The sequence below is a fragment of the Phoca vitulina genome, unplaced genomic scaffold, assembly GCF_004348235.1.
Source record: "Phoca vitulina isolate PV1807 unplaced genomic scaffold, GSC_HSeal_1.0 scaffold8, whole genome shotgun sequence".
Classification (NCBI taxonomy): domain Eukaryota; kingdom Metazoa; phylum Chordata; class Mammalia; order Carnivora; family Phocidae; genus Phoca; species Phoca vitulina.
Window position 1 is genome coordinate 71518878 of NW_022589711.1, and position 24390 is coordinate 71543267.

At 41.8% G+C, this 24390-nt stretch overlaps 1 protein-coding gene and 1 non-coding gene across 2 annotated transcripts; one reads left to right on the top strand and one right to left on the bottom strand.

Moving 5' to 3' along the window:
* Positions 1-347: 347 nt before the first annotated feature.
* On the bottom strand, positions 348-420 carry TRNAV-AAC. Its single transcript has one exon. It is a non-coding gene; the product is annotated as a tRNA-Val (tRNA).
* A 1759-nt stretch (positions 421-2179) lies between these two features.
* On the top strand, positions 2180-4003 carry ACTRT3 (actin related protein T3). The gene is made up of 2 exons (XM_032406203.1): positions 2180-2379; positions 2912-4003. The coding sequence occupies exons 1-2, from the start codon at positions 2180-2182 to the stop codon at positions 3828-3830; spliced, it is 1119 nt and encodes a 372-aa protein (XP_032262094.1). The 3' UTR covers positions 3831-4003.
* The last annotated feature ends 20387 nt before the right edge of the window (positions 4004-24390 follow it).

A 24390-nucleotide genomic window follows, 5' to 3' on the forward strand; every position in this document is an offset into this window, starting at 1 on the left:
TTGCAGTCTGAAGGGGAAAACTAATGGAAAACTAAATGACTTGTAATACAAAGAGTGCTAAGGAGGCAACAGGGTTAAAAGTTTTTAACACCGTGTTTGAGCTCCTCTTCTAGGTTGTACATTACATTCTTTTTCAGTAGTAGGTTGGGAGTTGAATTGTTTTTTTGAACCATTTCTGCGTGGCAAGCTGTCAGTAAAAACATTTGCTGAATAAAATAACCAACGTGAAAGTTCATATTCCCACTGTTCCACAAGTTTGTATTTAGGTTGTCTTTTAAAAAACTAAATTAGTGAAAATCACACGGCCCTGTTTGAGGGAAGCCAATACGAAAAAAAAGCACAGCATATGTTTCCGCCCGGTTTCGAACCGGGGACCTTTCGCGTGTTAGGCGAACGTGATAACCACTACACTACGGAAACCTAACTGGTAACTGTGGTTCAGAATAGCCTTGATATGGATGTAGTACCGTGAAATTCCTGGGCATTTAAAGTAATATTAAGGCAGCTTTTAACAGGAAAACAACAACAAACAAACAGAAAAGGAAAAATGACTATACTTCTAATTGTGTAGTGCTGACACTATTTCGAAAGTTGGAATTTGCCTGCGCTTTTTTTCCCCAGAGGCTCCTACGGACCGCTGCAAAAACCAGGCACAGGTTCCTTGCACTTCCTTTGGGTACACTTTCTTCTGTGGGAAAGAAATGTTTTATTTGACATTCTTTCTCCGCCACGCATTGCTGAGAAGCCCGGGGCAAGTGCCGGGCTTCGTTGGCGTTCCCCGTCTTGCCGCTGTTTGCAGCACCAAATGCCACCGCTGTTATTTAGTAACGTGACCCTTTCAGCCTCTGGTGGAGAGACAGGTAAATAGCTTCTGAATTTCCTCCCCTGCTTCCATAGGCCAACCAGAGGTTCGAACTTGCCTACTTTTAAAATTCTCTACACGGTGTGTAGAATTAAGGGGGTGAAAAAATCAGACATCAAGATGCACTTTTTGGCACGCAGTGTACTTAAATTATTCTAAACCTGAACTTTGCATGACCTAAGGAATATCGCTTTTCTTGCAAAGAGGCAGACACATCCTTATGCCTAAAAATAAAATATTTTTAGGAAATGAGAATGACTTTCCATATCACACGAGGTATAACCGGGTGAGATTGTTAACAATCAATCAATAAAAAAAAAAAAAAAAGCAAGATTCTACCTTTTTGGTTTTGAGTACATTTTGCTTAGAAACTGAAGGAAAGATACACACAAAGTATTTGCCCATTATATAGAAACATTAATAAAAGTATATAAAACCCACTTTTTTTCTTTCAAGATTTTATTTAAATTCAAGTTAGTTCACATATATTGTAGTATTAGTTTCAGGGGTAGAATTTAGCGATTCATCTGTTGCATATTAACACCCAGTGCTCATTACATGAAGGGCTCTCCTTAATGCCCATCACCCAATTACCCCATCCCCCACCCTCTTTTCTAGCATCCCTCAGTTTGTTTCCTATATTTAAGAGTATCTTAAGGTTTACCTCCCTCTCTGTCTTTATCTTATTTCATTTTTCCTTCCCTTCCCCAATGTTCATCTGTATGAAACCCAGGTTAAATCCTAGCACTCTTTCCTTTTTCTTTTTAGAAGTTGAGGAGGGTTTCAGAAGAGCTTCTGAAACCGAGCTTCTTCTCCGACAACTTTCCCCTGTCAAATCTCTCCACCTTTTGCTAGTTTCAAGGGCACATTCCAGAGCTTTCCGCAGGCCCCTGGACAGATACATATTAAGCAGAATTTAAAGGCTTTGGAAAAGAAAATTGTTTTTATGGCTCATCGAGGTATTAGAGAAAGCCACTTGTAAAGGGTTAGATTTGTATAGTTAGGGAAGAAAGTTGGGTTTTCCTGATATTGGTATCCCTGGATTCCAGGGGGTGGCAAGTGACCCACCCCTGTGAGATGCAATCGGTGGGCAGTACTTTGGAGAGTCAATGGGCCAGGCCTCTCCCTGGCCCCTGCCCTCACTTGCAGGCGCAGGCCTCGTGGGGCTAGGCCAGGGCCTCTGTGACGCGACGTTCCAGGCCGTGGGCCTGTTAACGCTGCCCAGAGTCCGAGGCCCGCACTTTCCGCCCTCCTGGCAGAGCCCGCAGGCAGGGCGGCCGGTGTGGCCAGGTGACAGGAGGCGGCGGCGGCGGCGGCATGAGCTACTACCAGCTACCAGTGGTGATCGACAACGGCTCGGGAATGATCAAGGCGGGCCTGGCTGGCTCGCGGGAACCCCAGTTTGTCTACCCGAACATTATCGGCCGAGCCAAAGGCCAGAACTGGGTGGCCAAGGGCGTGCCGGAACTGTGTGTGGGCGACGAGGCGCAGGAAAGGAGAAACTCACTGTCCATCAGGTATGGCCGTCTCCCAGCAGGCAGGACCCACGTGGGGGCAGGGGAAGTCCAGATGAGGGGCGCAAGGGTGCGAGGATAAGGAAGCGGGGAACAGGAAGGTCTCACCCCGCTAGTGCAGGCCACAAATCTCTAAGGGTGTATAAATAAAGTTATCATTCATAAAATACAAGTTCATTAAGAACATCACTTAATTCATAGTACCCTCATCATGTGGGTTTCTTCAGTTAATTGATATTAAAACTGTACCATATTATGTAAAGATTTCCCAATTTTTTAAAAAAGATTGTCTTCTAAAGGGGGGGGGACAAATGGAAAGCAACAAAAATTGCAGAGCAAGGTAGTAGCTATGCTAACTTTTGTTGGCAGTTACATTTTCTGACTGGCAGTCACTGCCCACAAAGGGATACTGGTAATAAATATGGGGATTAATCCAAGCTCGAAGAGAATAGATGCTGGAGAAATTAAAAGCTGCCATTGTTTAAAAAAAACAAAAACAAAAACGCTGCCGTTTATCTTACTGCTTTTCCTACAGCTACCCAGTGGAGCGTGGTCTGGTTACTTCTTGGGGAGACATGGAGATCATGTGGAAGCATATCTATGATCATAACCTGAAGCTAAAGGCCTGTGATGGCCCAGTCTTGATTACCGAGCCAGCACTGAACCCACTGGTGAACCGGCAACAGATCACTGAAGTGTTTTTTGAGCATCTGCAGGTTCCTGCCTTCTATATGTGCATCCAAGGGGTGCTGGCTCTCTTTGCCGCTGGCTTCACAACCGGCTTTGTGCTGAATTCAGGTGCTGGGGTTACCCAGTGTGTGCCCATCTTCGAGGGTTACTGTCTGCCTCATGGTGTCCAGCAGCTAGATCTGGCAGGCCTTGACCTCACCAACTACCTCATGATGCTGTTGAAGGACCATGGCATCATGCTGCTTAGTGCTGCAGACAGAAAGATTGTCACAGACATTAAGGAAACCTCTTGTTATGTGGTAATGAACTATGAAGAGGAAATGGCCAAGAATCCTGAGTCTATAGAGAAAGTTTACCAACTGCCTGATGGGAAGATGATCAAACTCCATGACCAGCTCTTTCATTGTCCAGAGGCCCTCTTCTCTCCACATCTTATGAAACTTGATACGCCTGGCATTGATAAGTTGTGTTTCAGCAGCATAATGAAATGCGATACAGATCTGAGGAATTCGTTTTTCTCCAATATTATCCTTGCTGGGGGATCAACCTCTTTCCCTGGTTTAGACAAGCGGCTAGTTAAAGATATAGCAAATATGGTACCTGCCAATACACCCGTGCAGGTTACAGCTCCCCCAGAAAGGAAACTATCAGTGTGGATGGGAGGCTCTATTCTTGCATCCCTGTCTGCCTTCCAGGACATGTGGATCACTGAGGCAGAATTTAAAGAAGTTGGGCCCAACATAGTACACCAAAGATGCTTCTGAATACAGATAAAATGGTTAGAAAAAAAGGTTTTGACAGAAAACTGGATATTATAAGTATCTGGGGGGAACAGGAAGTATTTCAATTATTGGATTGTCCATGTCTCTTGCATTTCTATGATGGGGGAAAATAATGTGGAAGTAAACCATTGAGTAGAGACAAATTAAATGCTAGAGGAAACTATTCTTGACCTTGGAGATCTTATATTTCCTTTGGAAAAAGAGCAATTTGTAGTACAACACATGTGCCCAATGAATGATATAGATTTAAGTTTGTTAAGGTTACAGAAAGAAGGTTGCTGTGAGGAAAGATTTCATAGCAAATGTATGCCATCATGGATGGGGTGGCATTAGGATGGGTGTATGGTAGAGGAGGAGGAAGAGAGCAGATATCCAGAAGAGCATAATGGAAATGAGCAAGGGCCTAGGGGTGAGAATGAACAAAGCATATTCAAAGCATGCTTAATAGACTGGTTTTAGTGAAACGAAGATCTCATAGGGAGCAAACTAAGAGCAATGACTAGGAAGGTAAAGGAAGGCCAGGGACTGGACTGGAAGGCTTTGTGTTAAATGTCCTATAGGCAAAGGGGAACAATTAAAGAATGAAGACACAGGAAATTAAGTTAAGATGAATGTGGCCGTAGTTTGGAAGATAAATTGGACTGGGAAGGCCCTGGAGATTGGGTGGTCAGTTAACAAGTTACTAGTCTAGATATAAAGTAGTCAAGTTTTATACTCAAGATTATAGGCAATAGGAATTAAAAAGAAGAAATTACAAAAAACTGACAAGTCTTGGTGTCTAATTAGATACGAAGGGGGGGAAGAAGGGTGTAAAATGACCTGGATTCCTGATAATGATGGCAGTATTAACATAACTCAAAGTATTTCATATTTGCTCTATGCAAAGCACTGTGCTAAGTGCAATGAATGCTAAATCAGGAGTCAGATCCTTTCCTTAAGAAGCCAGCAGTCTAGTATTACAGATGAAATTTTTACCTTAATTATAATAATACCAAATAGAAAGTGATTTAATGTTCTCAGAGAAATATAAAATGCTCTGAGGGCTCAAAGGAGGGAAAATACCTTGAGGGCTCATGGAAGACTTTCTAGTAGATTTGGCTTTCGGGCTGGGCTTGAAAGACAGTTGGAATTGAAACCTAATGCAATGCCCTTTCCTCAGAATTTAGGGGCAGCATATGTGGATTTAGGTCCAGGCCCTACCACCTACCAGCTGCAGGAACATTTCATCAAGTGGGGCTGCTAATCCCTATCTGTCTCATAGAGTCATTGTGAGGTTCAAATGGGATAATGTCCCTAAAGATACTTTCAAAATACAATAAAACAAGTTATTTTTTGTTATAGAATTAGATAATTTATAGGTCCAACTTAGATGCTACTTCCTCCACGCAACCAAAATTCATTTTATACTCCAGCACATGTATTACTTGTACTTCTATTGACCACTTAATTTATGCGGCCTTACTTGGTTTGCTTGTCTTTCTCCCGCACTAGATATGTTCTTAGAAGATAGGGATTGCGGGATTTCCTTTTTCATCTCTATCTCCTTCCCTAATGCTCTCTATGGTGCACTCCCAGTAGGTATGTAGATATGTAGAATTGACCAGAAGCACATTCTGGGCAGAGGTTGGAACGTTAGGGCAAAGGCTCCAAGGTGTAAAAATGATGGGCGCATTGTACAAGCAGGAGTAAGTAGACCTGAGTCAAGCATTTGTGAAGAGGTGCATTTCATTCCTTGGTACTTCTCTCCCTCTTTAGTGATTGTAAGCAAAACTAGATTGGATAAGGTGTAGAAAATGATTATCTGCGGGCAGTTTGAACAGTTGAAGCTGTGCTCACTAGATTCATAAGCACTGTAGAGAGCATGAACTCACTCTTCACTTTAGAATTCTTAAAGTACTTTTTTCTAAAAGAAAATAAGGCTATTTATCTAATTATCTAATTTAAACTTCAACATCCCAGAGAGGTGGGCGAGACAATTATTATTCCTATTTTACAAATTTAAGAAATTGAGATTTAAACAGGTTAAGAGATTTAAGTTTAAAGCGATCCCAAAGTAGCTTGCTAGGTTAGGCAGGCAAATGATCCTTAACCGTGGTCTCAGGTAGTTAACCCAACAACCAACCTGGAATATTCTGTACTGACTCCAGCCTCTAACATGGGGTCATAGATGATCCTTTTCAGGTAACCTAGGGATAGGGAATAAAATTCGAAAATCACGTTTATATTTTCCCCACCCTTACAATCGCTGGAAACCAACGCCCCTAACATTTTGCTTTTCTCTCAGATTTAAGTGTCAACAGCGACAACTCCACAGAATTCACCCAGTGGTACAATGAATTCAACAATTAGGATCTGCCAGTTGTATGTAAAACAGTATTACACCGGCCATTATAGAAACCCGCTACAATTTATGGTGGATTGTTCTTTTTAACCTAATCACAATATTAAAGCAAAGCCAACGACTGAAAAGCTTTTATTCGTAATAAAAGGTAGATTCAATCCTGAATGTTAAAATTAAGAATGAAGTAGTTATACTTAATAAAACCCATCCTTTGTTCAAGGAGAAGTTGAAGAGCGGCATTCTAATGAGAAGGGAGCAGGGTAGGAACTCCAGGGCAGTCCAACGAGCCGAGCCAATATTCTGGTTTAGTCAAGGCTGTCCGGGAATCTATTTTCTTAAAGATCTCTAACAAATGTGATTACAGTTAATTTCCCCGGCCCTAAAATTTTTCTGTGAACTCCATTTTTTAAGGTGGTCGAGCGCACCGTACCCTGTCTGTAAGTGATGGAAAATGGAGCGGTGCAGTACTGCAAGTTAGTTTTTACTCTCAAAGTACAGACGGAAAGAAAGACCTAACACTTGCCCTAACGAATGTGGAGGAGGGGCGCGATTGTCCGCATGGCCGGAAATACAACTTCGGGGGCGCGGAGGGGGAAGTGCCGACGCCGGGTCTCGCGAGAGCCGAGACGGGTAAGCTCCGGCCAATCGGCGCGGGCCGCGGCCTCTCCCTTTATAGGCAGACGCGGCCGCTTGTAGCTCGGATTGCGGAGGGTGGGCCTGGGAGGGGTGGCGGTCAGGTTCTCTCTAACCCTAACTGAGAAGGGCGTAGGTGTTGCGCTTTTGTTCCCCGCACGCTGTTTTTCTCGCTGACTTTCAGCGGGCGGAAAAGCCTCGGCCTACCGCCGTCCACCGTCCAGTTTGGAGCAAACAAAAAATGTCAGCCGCTGGCTTGCTCGCCCCTCCCGGGAGCCTGCGGTGGCTCGCCCGCTTAGCCCCCGCGTCCCGCCTGGAGGCCGCGGTCGGCCCGGGGCTTCTCCGGAGGCACCCATTGCCGTCGCGAAGAGTTGGGCTCTGTCAGCCGCGGGTCCCTTGGGGGCCAAGGGCGAAGCTCTGGCCGCAGGGAGAGAAACGGAGCGGGTCCCCGCACGCGGTGCGCTTCCCTGAGCTGTGGGACTTGCACCCGGGACTGGGCTCACACACATGCCGCCTGCTGAGCGGCTGCAGGAGGCCCGCAAGTCGGCTTTCCCACGGGAAGGGGTTGTGGGCACTCCCTTTTGTGCGCTTCGCTGTCCCTTCCCCATCAGTGGTGGGCCTGTGGATCCCCAAACCTCCGGATTGGACCAGGGTGCGTGCAACTTGGTAGACAGGTGGAGGGCATTTATACAGTTTGCCCAAGTGAAAGGGCAGTGAGCCAAGGAGCCAGCTAGCCATTCTTTTGTAGGGTTTTTGTCCTAATCCCCCTCTTCTGGTTGTGTTGCCCATTTGTATCTCAGGTATTTTCTGCTCTGCGGATTTTGTTGGAAGTTTTTGTCTTTACCAAAGTAAGATTTCTCGGCCAGTCGCCTCAATCGGTTGCGAGATTGTTAAACATTCCATAAGTATTTGTTAACTAGAACTAGCGTGTTCTCCAAACAGTGAAAACTGTGTTCCTTGATGGTGGTTGCGTTTTAATTTTCTTTGCCTCTGCCTTTGGATGCGAAGTGTTAAGTGGTGGCAAACTGAAAGGGAGTTTACGGAGAAATCTATTCCCCGCCCCCCATTGGATCTGGTTTTCTTCCCGAAAAGAAAACAAGCTGGTGGCCGTCTAGGTTAAAGGAAACAACCTACAGGCCCTTCTGCCCACTCATCCCCAAAACCCAATTCTTAATTCCAGGCTTATGTATTGGATTCACCCCAAATTTGGGCCTTCACTTCCTTAAGACAGCTATTCTGGGGGCAGTTGCTGGGAGAGATAGTAGCCAGCGGCCTGCATTACGAAGGGAATTATCAGGGGTGATACCCAACTCAAATCTGACCTGACAATGGAAAGGGTCAGTCAGGAGGACCATGTCAGCAAATTTGTAAATGTGTAGGTCTGTAGCATCTCAGCCCATTACCTAAAATAGGAACTTCAATGTTGTCCAACACAGTTCTTAGCCCTATTATGGGGAAAATGGGAAATGGGGTGGGAAAAAACTGGAATTCACTGTTGCTGGTAATGTTCTCTAAGTAAAAAAGGAAAAAAATTTCCCCAGTCAGCTTGGTTTTGTGGAGAGGACACAGGGTGAGTAACCAAATGAAGTGATAGTTCTGATTTTCTAGATTCTTGAAGTAACTAAGCTTCACTAAGATTCCATTTACTCAGAAGTTGATCTTTGAAGATCTCTTGAGGATTGCCTGGGTTCCTTGAGCTAAAATAAAAGTCTTTTGTTCCTGCTCCATCTAGTGGTACTTTTGCTTCTCCACATTCACAAAATTGGTGGTGGTATGGGGCCCGAGGCAAGGATGGTCATCTACAGGGAATGTTTTTGTCTCATTTTTAAAAAGAAAATGTAATTGAATAAACACAATTTAAAAATAAGCCCACAGCTGTTGTTGTTTTTTGTTGTTGTTGTTCTCATATTTGAAGTCCTCCCTGGATAATGTCTTGTAAACATTCCAAAGGAAAGTTCTTAGTATTATAAACACTTGACATATTTATTCTATTTTGGTAAAATGATTCTCTTCCTTAAGTTATATAGTTTTGGAGTAAGAAGGGACCATCAAGGTCATCCAATAAGAGAATTTACATGGAAACCTTTTGTAGATAATAAATAATTATGGCAAATGTGACTTACTGCTATAAGATTTAAATCCCTCTAGCAGATAAAGAAACTGATGCTTAAATGGGTTTAGATAACTTGCCTGAGTTAATTATTTGCTGAGTTGGGACCAGCAACAAGGCTTCCCAACTTTAAGTTCAGTGTTCTGTTTACTATGTGGCATCTTACTGCTGTGTTGGTTTGGCTGGGAGGGATGACTAGCATTAACTCCACCATCATCTTCTGGTTTAAAATAAAATAGCATCCTTAATTGTTACTTGCCTGTGAGCTTAGTTTTCATCCCACCCCCACTCCCTCCACAGTGTCTTTGATGTGATTTTCTGCTGGAAAGTCCCATGTGCGCTGCACTATTTTACAAGTACAGTTTATCTTCGTCATTTATGGTAGTTATGTTCTAATAAAGTCATCATAAACACTGAATTAGTGAATACCGAACCATTTCTCTCAGGGGAAATATAGAATTCGGTTTCTGTGAGCCTCTGGTCACAACATCTTCATCAACTGATTAATGCATAATCTTGTTTTATGTGTGTTTCTGTTTAAAGAACTGTATTAATATATTCAATATATTGTTGACTTACTATTTTTAATATTCTATTATTTAATATATATCGTTGATTCATTAACACTCAACTCATGTCTGTACAAAGCTTATCTAGCACATGTGTTTTCTCTACAGGTCATATCACAGTCGTCTTGCACTTAGGAACACCGGATAGCACTTCAACACTATGCTTGGGGGTTTTAAAGGGCAAAATCATTAAGAAAAAGCACAAAAGTGCAAAAATAGTGCCACTAAATAGAACACAAAAAGGGCAGTTATTTATAGTGTTCTTTTGGAAGAAGAGTGTAAAGTGTCACCTTGTTTGGCCTCAGCGGGGAAACTTCATAATCAGGTGACTCAAATTTTTCACTGCCCTGCACGTGTTTGTGATGACCATGAAAACATTGAGGTACTGATTTTGGGGTTACAAATTTTAGTGAGTAGATGAATTCCAAATAGGAAATCCACAAATATTGAGGATCAACTCAAGGGCTATGTGACACCCAAACCTGAGACTACAGGTGTCCCCATGGCCACTGATGTAGATGAGGCTTGTTTCCTGCCTTTTATATTCTTTAAACAAGTGATTTACAAAGGGGTTTACAAAGGGAGAAGGGTATATAAAGTTTGAAAATAACAGTTTTTGTCCCACTTATTTATTTTCAGTGAATGATGTTGAATTTCAAAGAATAAAGGAGGATGTGAGAATTTCATGCTCATGAAATAGCTTTGAAAATATTGAAAAACCTAGGTTTTGCTTTGTCTTTAGAATGAGAGGCTTCTCTTCTAAGGTCCTGGGTTGGCTATAGTCGTTGACTCTGAAAATGACACAAGTTTCATTTCAGCTTGTCCTGGTTCTGCAGTCGAAAATGTCATGCTAGCCTGGCTCAAGACTTAAGAGACTCATACATGGTACAGGCATGCATATGTGCGCACATGCACCCAGCCTCACAGAGAGCGTAGAGGAAGAGTAGTTTGCAACAGAGAATGAAATGAGGTTAATTGTCATTCCTTCCCTACCTATTCCTTGAAGTTAATAATGTGTGATGCAGTAAAAACAGCCAAAATACCCAAGGCCTAGGCCAGAGTTTGCAAATGTAAATATTTGCATGAAGGAAACAAAGGAGGGAATCACACCAAGAATAAGAAAACAGAGAGGTGGGAGATGGCAGGGAGCGTGAGTGTCCCTTTTAAAGGGGGCAGCAGCTTTATGGGAATGGAGGCCTAAAGTTGCCAATATGTTAGGGGAGGACAAAACATTTAGATTTTTATGTGAACACGGATTTTTAAATGTTGGTAGCTCAGGTGAAATAAAATTTAAATGTTGCGTGGGTTTTTAAATAATTTGGCTGGTGTTTGTTTCTGAGTTGTGGGGAGTAGTTTCTATACCCTTGGAATTCCCCCTCAGTGGTAGGAGTGCTTTTCTTGTTCATGGTGGGCCTCTTACAGTTTCTGAGGTGCCTAATAGTATGAGATGACTCAGTTTGGGGCTGGTCATGCCAGGAAGAGCAAACATGGGATTATCGCCCAGCCTCCTAGGAAGGGTGGGGGTGGGGTGGGGTGGGGTGGGTGGGCAGAGACTGATTCATGATTTAGCCGATCATACTGATAAAATGAAGCCCCAGTAGGAACTCTGGACACACTGATGCTTGAATGGACCTTCCTGGTTCGTAATAATCTGTCTTGTCACATAGCAATGTGTTGGGAGAATAAGTCCCTGAGGACCCAGGAGAGAACAGTGGAAGCTCCACATCTGGGACCCTCCCAGACCTCACTCTATGCATCTTTCCTTCTTGCTGGTCCTGATTAGAATCCTTTTGTATAATAAGACTGTAATTGTAAGTATTGCATTTTCCTGAGTTCTGTGAGTCATCCTAGCAAATTATCAGACTTGAGGAGGTAGTAGGAACCTCTAAATCTGTAGCCAGTAGCTTAGAAGGGAGGGTGGCCTGGGACCCTTGAACTTGTGGCTAGTATCTGAAGTAAAGGCAGTTTTGGGGCCTATAACCTGTGAAGTTTGGCCTAACTTGGGTTGTTGGTGTCAGAAGTCATTGCAATGGGCCAATAGAAAAGCCTTTTGAGGTAAAATCTGACCCATTATAGGCTACTAACTTATGACCTCTGGCCTAGGCAAATTCAGCAATACCAGACCTCAGTTATGCCTTCCTTAGAAGTATAGGGGTTTGGGCCATCTCACCAGTTCAGGGCCTACCCAGGATAATTGTATTTGAGAAGAAGTTACGCTGTTGGCATCTTCTGTAGGCCCCTGAATATATCCCTGGAGACAGAAATTTCAAAATTCAACTTTAATAATATTCTGAAATAGTGCTACCCCTTCCCCCATGTATAGGGCCTAGGGTATTTTCCCCAGGGTTCTTCTTCTTCTTCTTTTTTTTTTTTTTTTAAGATTTATTTATTTGAGAGAACGAGAATGAGAGAGAGAGAGTACATGACGGGGGGAGGGTTAGAGGGAGAAGCAGACTCCCCGCCGAGCAGGGAGCCCGATGCAGGACTCAATCCAGGGACTCCAGGATCATGACCTGAGCCGAAGGCAGTCGCTTAACCAACTGAGCCACCCAGGCGCCCCTCCCCAGGGTTCTTCTTGAGGGATGGGCTTATCGTCCCTCAGTGTCCATTCTGTCAGGTCCCGGTGGGGCTGTGAGCAGGCTTCTACCATCACTTGGTGGAATTGAGGTCATTTTCTCCCTACCATTCCTCTATTCTGGTTTAGCTCTCCCCTCCTAGAAAGTTATCAGAGTGTACAGTGTCTTCATTTGTGTTGCCTCGAATTCTAATTTCTTCCTTGAGAGAAAAAGGAAACAGGAAGAAATGGGAATGAGGGTATCCTTGTGGTCAAGCATTTTTATTTAGCTTGTGTTCTGACCTAGCTGGGAGACCTAGTATAAGTCACCCTGTTTCAGATTCCACGTCTGTCGAGTGGATATATTAAGACTTACCTGGAATGGTGTTATTTTAGAGAAGGGAGGTAGGCCTTATTCTCTTACTTTGCAAGGAATGATTTTCTAGCACTCGACTGGGAGTGTTTTGGCTACTCTAGCAGGGAGAGTTTTGATTTGTGTTAGGCATATAGGTAAGATATGTGTGGATAAGGATGGAGGTGCTAATGGTTTGTGAGTTTTTTAATATAATCCTAATTATGAACTTGATGCACATCTGTAATAAGAAATGTTGTTCTAGATGATGTTTACTCTCCTGTATTTTGTCTTGAGGCTTGCAGGTTTTTACTTTGGTGATATTTATGTGTGTACCCTGGCTATCTCTATAGATCTTCCTTGATTTACGATGGAGTTATGTCCTCTTAAACCCACCGTAAGCTGAAAATATCATAAGTTAAAAATGCATTTAATACACCTAACCTACCGAACATCATAGCTTTGCCTAGCTTACCGTAAATGTGCTCAGAACACTTACATTAGCTTACACTTGGGCAAAATCTCTAACTTAAAGCCTATGTTATAATAAAGTGTTGAATATCTCATGTAGTTTATTGAATACTGTGCAGAAAGTGAAAAAACGGAATGACTATGTATGGGTACAGAATGGTTGTAAGTGTATTCGTTGTTTACTCTGGTGATTGCGTGGCTGACTGGGACCTGCAGCTTGCTGTCACTGCCCAGCATCTCGAGAGAGCATCTCACCACATATTGCCAGCCCAGGAAAAGATCAAAATTCAAAATTTCAAGTATGGTTTCTACTGGAAGTATCCATATCGCTTTTGCACCTTCCTAAAGTAAAAAAGTTGTAAGACAAGTGAACCATTTAAGTCAGGGACCGTTTGTATTCGAAATGTTAAAATGCATAATTATTGCTATTAAAAGCAATTTTAGGAAAACCTATCAGAAAAAAATGCAACAAGGAAGAAATGAAAATACTGAATTTTTCATATCAATTTTTGAATGAGGATATTGTAGCTAAAATGAGAAACATTATTTATATATATCATTTGCATAAAATAGTTATATTCACCTCACAATCACTTTTTAGAGTGCAAGTAGCTTACTAAAGTGAACCAAAGGACTTATTTTCAACCTTGGAAGAAAAACTCAATTAAAGCTGCAATTGAACTATAATGGCACGAAGGAGTTCAACTTGACCTCACATGCCAGATGATAATCATCTTTCAAGTGTACAAACAAGGAAGCATAGTTATCAAAGAATGAGAAAGACATTTGTTCAAAGACCATTTACTGCTTTAACAAGAGGTGAAAGCTTGCCAGAAATGTATAAACACCTAACACGGTGCTATTCATAGGCTTAACATGTTCAAAGACTTGGGGGGCAATTTAAAAATATCTTTGAAGTTGTGAGTATTCATCATTATATCTAATAATGCTTACTTTCTAGAGCCCCTTTCCAAGGAGGGCAAAGCAATTTATCTGACTTATTTTCATGACATCCTTGTGAGATAAGGCAACTACCATTATCTCCCTTTTGCAAATGGAGAAACTGAAACACTGGGAGGTAAAATCACTTGAAGTAGGTCAGTAGCGGGCCCAAGAATTTAAGCACACACATTAAAGCTTTTAATTCCCATTTTAGTTTAACTACAGAAAACTAAACAAACAAAGAATTAAAAAAATAGGAATCTCGTACTTTTTCTTTCTCTTTTTAAGTTGAAGGATAATTAATGGTCAATCAATTTCTCCTTGTCAGCCTTGGTAAGGAAAATTGTCTTAAGATCAGGCTTTTCACCATTACTAGAATCTTATTACGTTGGAATGAATGAAATATTTGCAAAGCTGTGACGTTCGCTTACCAAATACTTAATGGTACTCTGTAACATGTTGCATTGTTCAGGATGTTAAGATTTCAAAGGTGAAAAACATATTCCCCATTTTTAAAGATCTTCCTGAAGAGAAAGATTATATAAGCAGATTATATATGGCAGTTCAGCATTACTTAAATTTAACTAAATTCTTCATTTTATCCCTCCAATATATTTCTTCTTCTATTTTCCCATCTCTGCAAGTGCCACTGCCATACACCCAACTGTTCAAACCATTAATCTGGCCACCATCTGTGACTCGCCCTCCCCGAATCCCACCATATCCTTTGGTCTATCTTGAAAACATACCCTGAAGCCTTTTAGTCTAATTCATCTCTTCGCAGGTGGCTGCAAACACCCCTGACTAGCCTCTCTGCTTTTTATTTCGTCCCCTACTCACTACCAAATCATTTTCCGGAATACAGGGTGATCTTTTTTTTTTTTTTTTTTAAGATTTTATTTATTTATTTGACAAAGAGAGAGAGAGACAGGGAGCACAAGCAGGGGAAGCGGCAGGTAGAGGGAGAGGGAGAAGCAGACTCCCCGCTGAGCAGGGAACCCTATTGTGGGGCTTGATCCCAGGACCCTGAGATCATGACCTGAGCTGAAGGCAGATGCTTAACCCACTGAGACACCCAGGTGCCCCCAAGGGGTGAGCTTAATTAAAGTGCAAACTGAATCATGTTTCTTTTCTATACAACCCATCAATGATTTCACGTCGCATTCAGAATAAAATTCCGAATTCTTATCAAGGTTTGGCAGGAACTGGTCCCTGTTTACCTCCCAACCTCATTTTACCCCTCTTCTCCTCTTGCACTGTGCTCTAGCCATGCGGGCCTCCTGCTTTTAGTTCCCAGGACTCTTTCTCACCTTAGGTCCCCTGCTGAAATTGCCCGGCCCCAGCACTTGCAGTTCGTGGCCACCTTCTCATTCTCATCTCAGCTTAGATACTACTTCCTTGGAAGCGTCTCTGACCTCCTTTTCAAGCAAGTTCTCCTTCCTATTATGACGTTATTTGGTTACCTTCATACCATGTTTTCCTCATTTGTTACAAATTATTTGCCTATAGTCTGTCTTCTTCACTAGGCTGTAAGGATAGGTCCAGGGACCACGTCATTTACTCATTGATATATCCCTGGTGCCTAGTAGGTAACAGTTGCTCAAAAATTATTTCTTGAATAAATGAATGAGTGCTGTTGGGACAGAGAACAGACCACTTAAATGGCATTGCTGCTTTTTTTTTTTTTTAATTTAAGTAATCTCTACACTCAACGTGGGGCTCAAACTCACAACCCCAAGATCAAGAGTCACATGCTCCTCCCACTAAGCCAGCCAGGCGCCCCTGTAATTACTGTTTTGCCACCATAGGGGCAAGCTGCTAAGTAGATATAAGTAATAATGCTTTCTTTTGTTTTTTTCCAGTTATAAAATTAATGTAACAGTATCACAAACAAAGTTGAGAAGTAGAGAACAATCACATTTCAATAAAACTCAAGTATTATTTGGTATATTTCTTTCCAGTCTCTTTTTCTTTTCCAATCATGTATATTTTACATGATTATATCTGATATGTACATTTTACATACTTATTTTCCAAATTCTGTTTTCACTCAGTAATTTGTGATATTACAGAGACCTCAGATCCATTAGTTAATATTGTTGCCTAGTGTTCCATTGAATGGATGTACCAGGGCTACATAACACTTTGCCTGTTGATGGATATTTAAGTTGTTTTCAATTTTTTCCCCGCTATTGTGAATAATTATTATGCACAACATTCGCCATGTTTTTAGATTATTCTTTCACTTAATTACTAAGAGGGCATGACTAACACAAGGGGTAGTATTTGGTTTGAAGGAGAATCACGCATGCTTGCATAGTGCCTTTGGATAATCTACCTATTTTGCTTTGCCGTCCAAAATTTCCCAAAATAGAATTTTTCTTGATCACCATAAACATCTACTTATATAGAACATTAAATCTGGCCATAGCTGCAAGCGTTGCTTAACTGTGCAGATTGAGTCATTGAATCTTTCTCAGAGTCTTTCTACTAAAATGAAGGGCACAGTATATATTCCCTGTCTTATCTTTCCTCATTCTCTTTCCTATCTTGCTTTCATGGTCAATCAGTTTTAACAAAGCAGGAGATAGAGATGACGGGAAGACCAAGATGGGGTGGGGAGAGAGGGAGGGATGCAGGGAGAGAGAGAGAGAGAGAGGAGAGAGAGGGTGTGGGAGCACAGGGGCGGGGCGGGGGGGGAGAGAGAGAATGGTTTAAAAGGCTGCGTCTATTTCTCAGACAGTTTTGTTTGTGGTTCTAAGTTATAGGGACCAAGGAAATCAACACAGAGCCTTGATATGGACATGGACATTCTACATTTTTCTTTCCTCCTGCATTCAGTTGCAGCTATGCATTATAGGTGGAAAGGACTGACCCTCGCCTATATCTGGAATGTTCTAATCCCATCTTCCTTGCCATCGTGATCAGTTCTGGTATGGTCCAATTGGAACAAGTCCAGCACTTCACTTTAATGGTTGAGTGAAATTAGAGTCTCTCTCCTTGGATGGGAATGAAGAAGCTAGAAATCAATGTTGCTGCTATTGGCTATTAGAGAGAGAATCTCAGAGATTCCGATGCTGATTTTTTAATAGGGCACAAAGACCCAGCTATATTATTCTTCATGCCTGGCTTCATTTTGCCATTTTCCTTTCTATTAGAAGGAAAGCCAGTCTGAGGACAGAGTCAACACGTAAAGGAAGGCAGAGTCTAGAGAAACACAGAGCAATGTGGGAGGGGGGGGAGCCCTTGATAGACTGTACTTAAAAGTTTGCTCTACTTCTGGAATTTCCAAATACATGACCTGACACATCGCCCTGATTGTTGAAGCCATTTGGAGTTGAGGTTTTTGTTGCTTTCACTAAAAACTACCTTACTGCTGCAGAAGGACTGGCACGACTGCAATATGATTGCTATCTTGCACGTAATCTTATTGTGGCCCTGTCCCAAAAGAAGGGTTACGGTGGCTTCTGTCCTAGAATGAAATGTTCTCTCCAGCACAGGAGGCCTGCCTCAGAGACTTCTGGACCTGCTCTTCTCCCACTTTGTACTCTCAGGCCCTGGACACAATGATAGGTGGCATTGCCATTTATTAGACTTGCAACTTTCAGATTCTGTATTTGCAAGTAAATGTTCTATTAGAAGGGTTTTATAACTACCAAATGCCATGGATGTGGTTTGTGATAATTTATAATATATAAAGATAATATAATTTAACTTATACATATTTTATTGTAAAATCATATAATTTATAAACATATAAATAATATAATATATCAAATAGAGGCACGGAGGCTGTAATTCTGAGGCAGAAGCGATCTGGACAACAGCCCTAGGCTATTCAGGGATGTAGGTCTGAAGGCTAGGAACTTGGAACCACAGGGCATGCTTGGAGTGCTTATTCTTAGAGGTGAAAAAAATTGTGTGTGTGTGTGCACGCGTGCGTGTGTGACACACAGCAATGAAAACTCGCAGTTCTCTGCTCTTCTCCATCTTCCACTCCTATTCCATCCTTCCCCCATCACTAGTTCTCCCCTTATTCAGCTGGTTGTTTATGACAGAGAGATTCACATGAATGATGTAACCGAAGTAAGAATATCTGTCTAGTTTAATTTTGTCTTAAAGTTAATGTTTTAAAAGAGTTAATGCATGTTATTAGATGACTGTCCAAGGTGTTATTCCCGTTATGGAGTAAGTCTTCCTTTGGTATTTTTTGCAACAAACTGACTCTAGCAAAAAATAGCACTGCTGATGATAATGCTTCTGAGTGGTGACTTCCCTATTAACAGGCCTCCTCTTTGCTACCAGATAGAACGGTGTTCCTCAATCAGAAAGATTGTTTTGACCTCTTTATTGATGGAATTTTCTCTGCTAGTGAAAGATACAGAATTAAAACAAAATTATAGAGAGCAAAGGAGAGGAACAGTGGGAATGGTTTGAATTCACCAGGACTCTCTACTTTTCTCCATGCCTGGCTTCATTTTGCCTTTTCCCAGCACTAACTCTGACCTAACTTGGTTGTTTGGTCTTTGTCTCAGAGATTCCGATGCTGATTTTTTAATAGGGCACAAAGACCCAGCTATATTATTCTCAATTTCACAGTATTTATACCAGTATTTCCCAAAGGTGTTCTGCAGGATGTTTGATTATTTTTTTCTATTTGTTTATTCATGTATTAATTCATCTAATAAACATTTATTGAGTACCTGTTATGTTAGGTGCTAGGAATGCCAGGCACTGGGTGATCAAACCTCAGGGTCCCTGGCAGTAAACTAGAGAAGACACATAGTGACAAGTAAGCTAGCAAATATGTAATTACAGAGTATGAAGGAAATGAACAGGGTGATGGACTAAGGTACAACGGGTGGAGGAGGAGGACTTTCGTAGTGGCTGGAGGAGAGAAGTATATATATTTGGATTATACTTTGTAGATAGACCTATGAGAGAAATTTTATGAAATCGTTGTGAGTGGAAGAGAGAATTGGGCATGATTCCCAGGTTTCTGGCTTGAGCAAATGGGATAAATATAGATGGGATTTAATAATATGAGGAAAACAGGTTTTTTTAGAAAAATCAATGATTCAGTGTTTTCATGTTGAATGAGATGTGAAACATCTAAGTGGAAATATTTATAGAGTTGCCATAAATCCCAGTTTGTATATAAGACAGGGCCTGCTTGTGCTGATTATTCCAGTGTAATTTTTTTTAAAAGATTTTTCTTTATTTGAGAGAGAGAGTGAGAGAGAGAGAGCGGGGGGAAGGGCAGAGAGAGAATCTCAAGCAGACTCAGCGCTGAGTGCAGAGCCCGACGTGGGGCTTGATCCCATGATCCTGAGATCATGACCTGAGCCAAAATCAAGAGTCAGAAGCTTGACCAACTGAGCCACCCAGGCACCCCTATTCCAGTGTAATTATTAATAATGTTACTTTTTATTCTCAAAAATCCTGCTTTGTGCAGTACACTACAGGGTGATCCTATGTATTGGTGAGACTAGTTTTGGTCAACTGGAGAGGTGTGATATTGTTGTTTGTAATAAGAAATACATATTGGTCTTCCACCCCATTTCTGGCACAGATCTCCTAAAACTTGGAATTTCCTGAGTAGTAAGAGTGATAAAGATGTCTTGATATTCTCTAACAAACCCCTTTTAGGCATATCTGAGTTTACATTGATAAGGTAACTTTTGGAAAGCAGCTAAGGATGGGTCTGGTTGCTAGGGGAATCACCAGGTGCTTAGGGGGTTGGAACTTTCAGTTGCCTCTCTTCCCCAACCAACATGTGAAGTTAGAGCCTAGGTCATGTGTAAGGATTCCTTCATTCTTCTAATACTCAAATAACTCTTTGTTGAATATTTGAAAATAAGTACCTTATTTTAGTAGCACAAAAACATTGTACTATAGCTACTATTATCTGAATTTTATATAGGATAAAATCGAGGGTGAGCAAGGTCTGTGACACCCTCCCTTAAGTAATGCTGCTTCTGTACTTCCAACCTCACTATGCCCCATGTACTTGTTCTTCTTTCCAACCTTTAGTGGAAATAAAGACAGAAAGAGCCATGTTTTCATTGCACTGAAATTTAGAGTTTTAGCTTGAGTGTCTGATGGGATTCCTCCTTTGGGAGCTCTCCCACAATTTGATCTTCATGCTTGAGTATTCTTTTTTTTTAAAGATGTTATTCTATTATTATTATTTTAAGATTTTATTTTTAAGTAATTTCTACACCCAACATAGTGCTCGAATTCACATCCTTGAGATCAAGATTTGCATGCTCGACTTACTGACAGAACTAGCCAGGCACCCCTAGTGCTTGTGTATTCTTAATTTAAAAACCAACTCTTGGGGCACCTGGGTGGCTCAGTCGTTAAGCGTCTGCCTTCAGCTCAGGTCATGATCCCAGTGTCTGGCTCCCTGCTCAGCAGGGAACCTGCTTCTCCCTCTCCAGCTCCCCCATGCTTATGTTCCCTCTCTTGCTATCTCTATCAAATAAATAAATAAAATCTTTAAAAAAACCCATGTCTTATATTCCAACAATTATGAGTGTAGTAATGAGGAGACTATGGCTTCACATGTGAAATCTGACTGGCCCAGAAAATCAGACTTATTGTCCCCGGAAGTAGAAGGAACACTGAATTGAGAGGATATCTGGGCTTAAATCTCAATTTTGCCCCATAGTTTCTCACTGACGCTGGGTAATTCATTTTAATTTGAGCCGGTTTCCTCATCTCTAAAATGAGCTTATTAATATCTGCTCTTTCTAACTCACAAAGATTTATACAGATTAGATTAGGCAAACCATGTGAAAGTACACTGCTATGCAAATTTAAGTTATATAACTTCTTTCCTTAAAAGAAATATTTTGAGTCATCCCTTCATGTCCTGAAAATGAGAATAAAGGAAATACATCTACACTTATGAAAGTGGCCTGATTCTAATGTTAGAGAGGAATCTGGGGCAAAGTAGAAAACACAAAGAATGATATAAAGAATTTCAATTACTTAGAATTCAGCTAACCCAAACCTTTAATTAATCCGGATTAGTTTTTAAATTTTCTGATTCTAAACCCCAAAAGAAATTTCTTGGATTTATCTTGTGATTTATCCCATTGTCCACCCATCTACATTACCTCACACCGGGTAAGTGTGAGGATGATGGCGGAGGGAAATGTGGGATGGAGGGGGTCCTTGATGACGCTGATGCACTGCTATCTTGACTTGCTCTGGAATCCCCTGCCCTGGACTTTGTTACATGAGATTATAAATTTCTTTATTGTTCGAGGCTCCTTCAGTTGGGCTTAACTGTTATTTGCAACCCAAAGCATCTCAATATATTTGCCTCTACTAATTTTACATCAGGTAATCTTTATTCTCATCGAAGATAGGCTTATATGAGTTTTTGATCTCTTCCTCACTAGAACTAACACCCAAAGGCACAGGGCTTCCTAGAAGCAGCACACGGCAGAAAACAGATAAAAAGCAAAAGTTCGTTCTAGAATCAGAAATTTATCTCCCCTACTCGCTTCATCTGTTCTGTTGAACTCCTGATAATTGATTTTGGTTGCCTGGACTTGGGTATATCTCTGTCTTTTGTTGCCTCTGCTGGTGATTTGAATTTGGCCATATATTGTCTAACACAGTACAGTCTTTGCCTATTTTAATGTCATCTTCTCCTACATTCTCACTTCTATTCGGCCCAGCTCCTCTTTTCCTTACTTTCCTTACCGCATGATTACACATTTCATCCCTAGGAATCGTACCTATCCTTATTCAAGCAAAGCAGGAAATGATCATTCTGGTGCTTTTCTGAAACTGTGAAAGATAACAGAAATTTACACATGAGAGACAATGGCGCCTAGCAGGGTTACCTCATTTACCGGGTCTCATGGTGGACGATGGCAGTGCCAGATTCAGCCCTGAGTCCATTTGTCTCCCAGTCTATTTGGCTGCTAGTCATCATGCTTTTCATTTTTTTACTTTCAAAACAGGAATAAAATCATCCTTAACTTGAAAGGTAAGCCTTATTTAATTTCTTTTTTTTTTTTTAATTTTATTTATTTATTTGACAGAGAGAGACATAGCGAGAGAGGGAACACAAGCAGGGGGAGTGGGAGAGGGAGAAGCAGGCTTCTCACAGAGCAGGGAGCCCGATGTGGGGCTCGATGTGGGGCTCGATCCCAGGACCCTGGGATCATGACCTGAGCCGAAGGCAGACGCTTAACGACTGAGCCACTCAGGCGCCCCAAGCCTTATTTAATTTCTTAAAAAACTAAACATACACTTACCATATGGTCCAGCAATCACACTCCTGGACATTTATCCCAGAGAAATGAAAACTTATGTTTTTACAACAACCTGTACATTAGTGTGCAGAGCTGCTTTATTTTCAATAGCCCCAAACTGGAAATAACCAAAATATCCTTTAGTGGGTGAGTGGTTAAACAAACCGTGGTCCATCTGTACCATGGAATATTACTCAATAAAAGACCAATGATACATACAACGGATAAATCTCAGGCATTGTGCTGAGTGGAACAAGCCAGTCACCCAAGGTCATGTACTGTGTGATTCCATTTCCATGACATTCTCTAAATGATAGAATTACAGAGGTAGAGAACAGATTCGTGCTGGCCAGGAATAGGGATGGTGGAGAAAGGGGAGGGTGCATGTATCTATAAAGGGGTAGCATGGAGGAGATCTTTGTGACATAGTTTCATGTCTTGATTGTATTGTGGGTTACATTAAGTCATATTTGATAAAATGACAACTGTACACATACATTGTACCAATGTCATTTTCCTGGTTTTGATATTATGCTATAGCTATGTAAGATGGTCCCATTAGGGGAAAGTGGGTGAGAGGTATTTGGGACTTCTTGTGAATTGATAATTATTTCAAAATAAAAAGTTAAAAAAATAGCCTTGTCTCTCATCTCCCTCCCTACCCCCCTTCCCCAATCCAGCTTGTCACTCAGCCAGAGACTAGGCAATATTAGTGTAGAGACCCAGGACAGGCTGCTTCAAAATATAGCCCGATGGTATACTGATTATTTTGGGTTGAAGCTCCTCAGGGAAAAGCTGATGCAAGGACACTCAGACCCTCCTCTATCGTACCACCCCCCCTTGCCCCGAAAGCAGGAAATAAATCTCCCATATGAAAAATACCCTCCCTATACTAAGCAGTAAAAAGATATACTTGCCACCAGAGTTAGGAACTTTAAAGCTGCGAAAGCTATAGAAACAAACCTGATTACTTTTTAAAAAATCTACTACCTCAGCCTAAATTCTGCTTAGAATTTCATACTAATTAAAGCTCCCAAACATCTGTTTTCTTTATTCTGTCAACTCCTCACAAATTTATTGTCTCTTCATTTAAAATGTATGAAAACTGCCTGCCCTGGTCATTTCTTTGGTCTCAATTTCACTATTGGACTTCCATGTGTATGTAATAAAACTTTGGTTTTTTTCTCCTATTGGTCTGTCCCATGTCAATTCCTAAGCCAGTTGGAAGAACTTGCGAGGAAAACAGGAAATTTCTTCCTCCTGTACATTTAGACTCTCTTCTTTCCCTTTCCCCCTAGGTGTAACTAGTCTTGGAGTCCTGTCCATCCGTTCTACTCCTGAGCATGTGTCTTTCTTTCTCTGCCCTGTGGCACACCCTCCAGCCTGACCTTCTGCGATCGTTCCCTGGTTGGCTTCCTAGCCATCACCTCTCTTTTACAATGCTGGTGACTTCGTTAAAATATGAATCAGATCCTCTTGCTTCCCTGCCCAAGAACAGTCCGTGGCTCTCTGATGCCCACAGCTTCGAATCAACTCGGCTTGGGAAACAAGAGTCTTCGGTTCTTGTTCTCCCCTCTTCTTAAGAGCAATAAATCTGCGTGTCCTGGAGGTGACTCCTCCCCATTGTTGGTAGATTAGTAGACAGCTGGCTTAGCAAGTCAGAATTAGTGCACCAGAAGGACAAGCTGATCCCAGTCTGTGGGCTTCAAAGGTTCTCCCTTTCTATCAAGACCAGCTCTTTGACCAGGGAGCGTCCACGGGGCATTGCTGTTCCCTAGAGTATTATGGAGTAGGGCCCCTTTCTACTGGATGTTAGCCCTGGGGCATGTGGACCATCTTTGCGGGGCCTGAGCTGTGGGATAATGAGAGTTCAGGGGACAATGAACACTCCACTACTTCTCTGCTTGTAAGCTGTTCTCCTCTAACCTTTATTTTATATCTCTTCCCTGCATATACGACACGTAGGCCTCTATGCCTGGGACTACTCTGCATGATGCTCCCTCACCAGACTCACCCGCTGATGCCCGCTGAGCACATGGCATCCAACAATGGCCTGTATTTCTCAGCAAGTGTAGCCTCTGCGGGCTCATGTGTTGTTTGGTTTTCTGTCACCTACGCTTTCCTGGTTCCTACCATGTGCCCCAGACAGAAACAGATCTGCTATCGTTCACTTTTACCGAGCGCCCCTTCATCCCACTGTCAGGGAACTTCTCACACTTTTATAAACCCAGCAGTGAGATTGCTCCCTTCTCACCTCGCCTAGACTGTGAAGCTCGTCAAAGGAGGGGATGCTT